Source organism: Frankliniella occidentalis, unplaced genomic scaffold, assembly GCF_000697945.3.
Source record: "Frankliniella occidentalis isolate FOCC.00 unplaced genomic scaffold, Focc_3.1 Scaffold57, whole genome shotgun sequence".
Taxonomy (NCBI): Eukaryota; Metazoa; Arthropoda; class Insecta; order Thysanoptera; family Thripidae; genus Frankliniella; species Frankliniella occidentalis.
In genome coordinates, this window is record NW_026267187.1 from 720,625 (window position 1) to 722,508 (window position 1,884).

Genomic DNA, 1,884 nt, shown 5'->3' on the forward strand with positions numbered 1-1,884 from the left:
CCCCCCCCCTCCCCCCCCTGCGGCCCACGGGGGCGCACGGCTTGTGATCTATGCGCGAGGCGGCGCGGCGCCCGGCGCCCGCCTCTGAAGGGCACAAATTCGCCCGGGTCCGCACGCAGAACGGATGCGGAAGGCGCAGATTTGCTCGAGTCTGCACGGACAAGGCGCGGTTTTGAACGGGTTATTTTTGACAGGGGATTAAACTAAAGGCACAAGGCACACGAGTGGGACCATAAAAATAAAAAAACGTACTAACCTTCTCTTTGGAGAGTGGACCGAGACGTTCAAAATTGACCGGCCGCTTAGGTTGATCAGATTCTCCAGTAGTCTCGGTCTCAGCAGGGTCATTGTTGGCAGGGTCAGCATTTTCGTCGTTTCCTTCCGGTCTCTGCGTCACAAACGGCTGGAGCGGCGGAGGACTTAAGCCACGCACGCCCGCGAGGAGAGGGCGGGACAATGCAAGAAGTGCAAAAGGGCGAGAACTTTCCTTCTCAACCGCTGCAAACTGTTGTACACTTGGCGTCTGACTTCTGTTACTTGCAGTTGAAGGTCTGAGCGGCTGCAGAGGCGGTGGCATGCGAGGTATCACGCGTAAAGCCTGAAAAAACACATATTCTTAGATGTAAATCTTAATTTGTAGTTACTACGTTAATCAACGCGTTGTTGTGCTCGGTCACGCTTACCTCTTTCGAATAAATTTTAGGAACAGCCCCTCGAATGACCTGTTTTTGCTGTTGAATACCGATGGTAATAATTTCATTTTTGGTGAAATGTCCGGAGCATAGCCGCGCGGTCTTGGGCAGAACAAAGTTTGTTGGGATCCCGCAAACACGCTTCCAGACATTAAGTTGCTCTTCATCCTTGGGAAACCTGGGGCAGAGTTGCATACGTAAGAATGGATTCGTCGATCCGATAAACGATAAGAATGTGGTTAGGATAGAAGGGAGAGAGGGAGGGGGGGAGGGGTAGCACTTACCGAAATAGTGACACTTCATCTGTCGCCTTGGAGTTGCAGCTCTCCAAATAACAGTGCTTCATTCCCGAAGTGACTCGCAACACCCACACAAACACCCACACTGAACGCTAATTCACTTATAGGTCACTTTACACTCAGCACTAGCACTGCATGGCACGGACAGGACAGCCCAACATAATCACATGTGATCCGCACGGTCCGGTGGTCCAGCCTCAACTGAGTGGACAGCTCGGTGCTCCGTGGGATGAACGAAACTAGGCATCAATGCAGAAACGGGAAAACACAGGTCGGGCCCGGCCGATTCACATCTGGCGAAAGCCCCACCTTTCCCCTCCTTCCCCTCGGCCCTGCCCTCTACCCTTCCCTTCCCCTCCCTCCTCCCCGCATCCTCCTTCATGCACCCAGCAACGAGCAGGTGACCTATACCTGTCCGTGTTTGCCCCTGTTGCCGTCAGCAAGTGCCCCCCTGCTAATCCCTTTCCCGCTAACTAAGGTCCAGCAGGCCGGGCGCGCCCCGCCCCGCCACGCCGCCGCGCTCATCCCCGGCTGCGCTGGGGGCTCGGTGCATTCATTGCCGGCCCCCGAGCCGGCCGAGCTGCGGCGGGGCTGCGGCCGGGTGCAGCCCGGGCGGGCTGGAGGTGGGGGCCAGCGGGGCCTCGCTCGCTCGGCTCGAGCTGGGACCCGAACAGGCCACGAGCCCGGCCGAAGAGAGCCGAAGTGGGTCCCGGCCTGTCAGCAGCGCGTTGACATGCCCGGTTGTAAATGCTACACAGCGGGGTCCAGGATGCGTAGTCCATCTACTTAATAGTCCTTGGTGTCACATCACCTCGGCAGAGGTCTCAATCGATTCGTATCCCAAATTCAGACATTGGGTCACCATAGGCGACCAAATCGGACGCGCGCGCGCG

The 1,884-nt window shown here is 57.1% G+C and overlaps 1 protein-coding gene across 1 annotated transcript; it reads right to left on the reverse strand.

The window, feature by feature from the left end:
- Positions 1 to 162: 162 nt before the first annotated feature.
- LOC113216865 (uncharacterized) lies at positions 163 to 1,209 on the reverse strand. Its single transcript, XM_026436694.2, has 3 exons — positions 977 to 1,209; positions 684 to 870; positions 163 to 598 (listed from the first exon to the last, which is right to left on the reverse strand). Exons 1-3 carry the CDS (start codon positions 1,036 to 1,038, stop codon positions 182 to 184), a joined length of 666 nt encoding a protein of 221 aa, XP_026292479.2. The 5' UTR covers positions 1,039 to 1,209; the 3' UTR covers positions 163 to 181.
- Between the last annotated feature and the right edge of the window lie 675 nt (positions 1,210 to 1,884).

Excerpts from the sequence above, each read along its gene's own strand:
- LOC113216865 (XM_026436694.2), bottom strand. The coding sequence starts at position 1,038 with ATGAAGCACTGTTATTTGGAGAGCTGCAACTCCAAGGCGACAGATGAA. Across the intron at positions 871-976 it reads GATGAAGTGTCACTATTTCG|GTTTCCCAAGGATGAAGAGC; the intron begins GTAAGTGCTACC and ends ACTCTGCCCCAG. Across the intron at positions 599-683 it reads CTAAAATTTATTCGAAAGAG|GCTTTACGCGTGATACCTCG; the intron begins GTAAGCGTGACC and ends GTGTTTTTTCAG.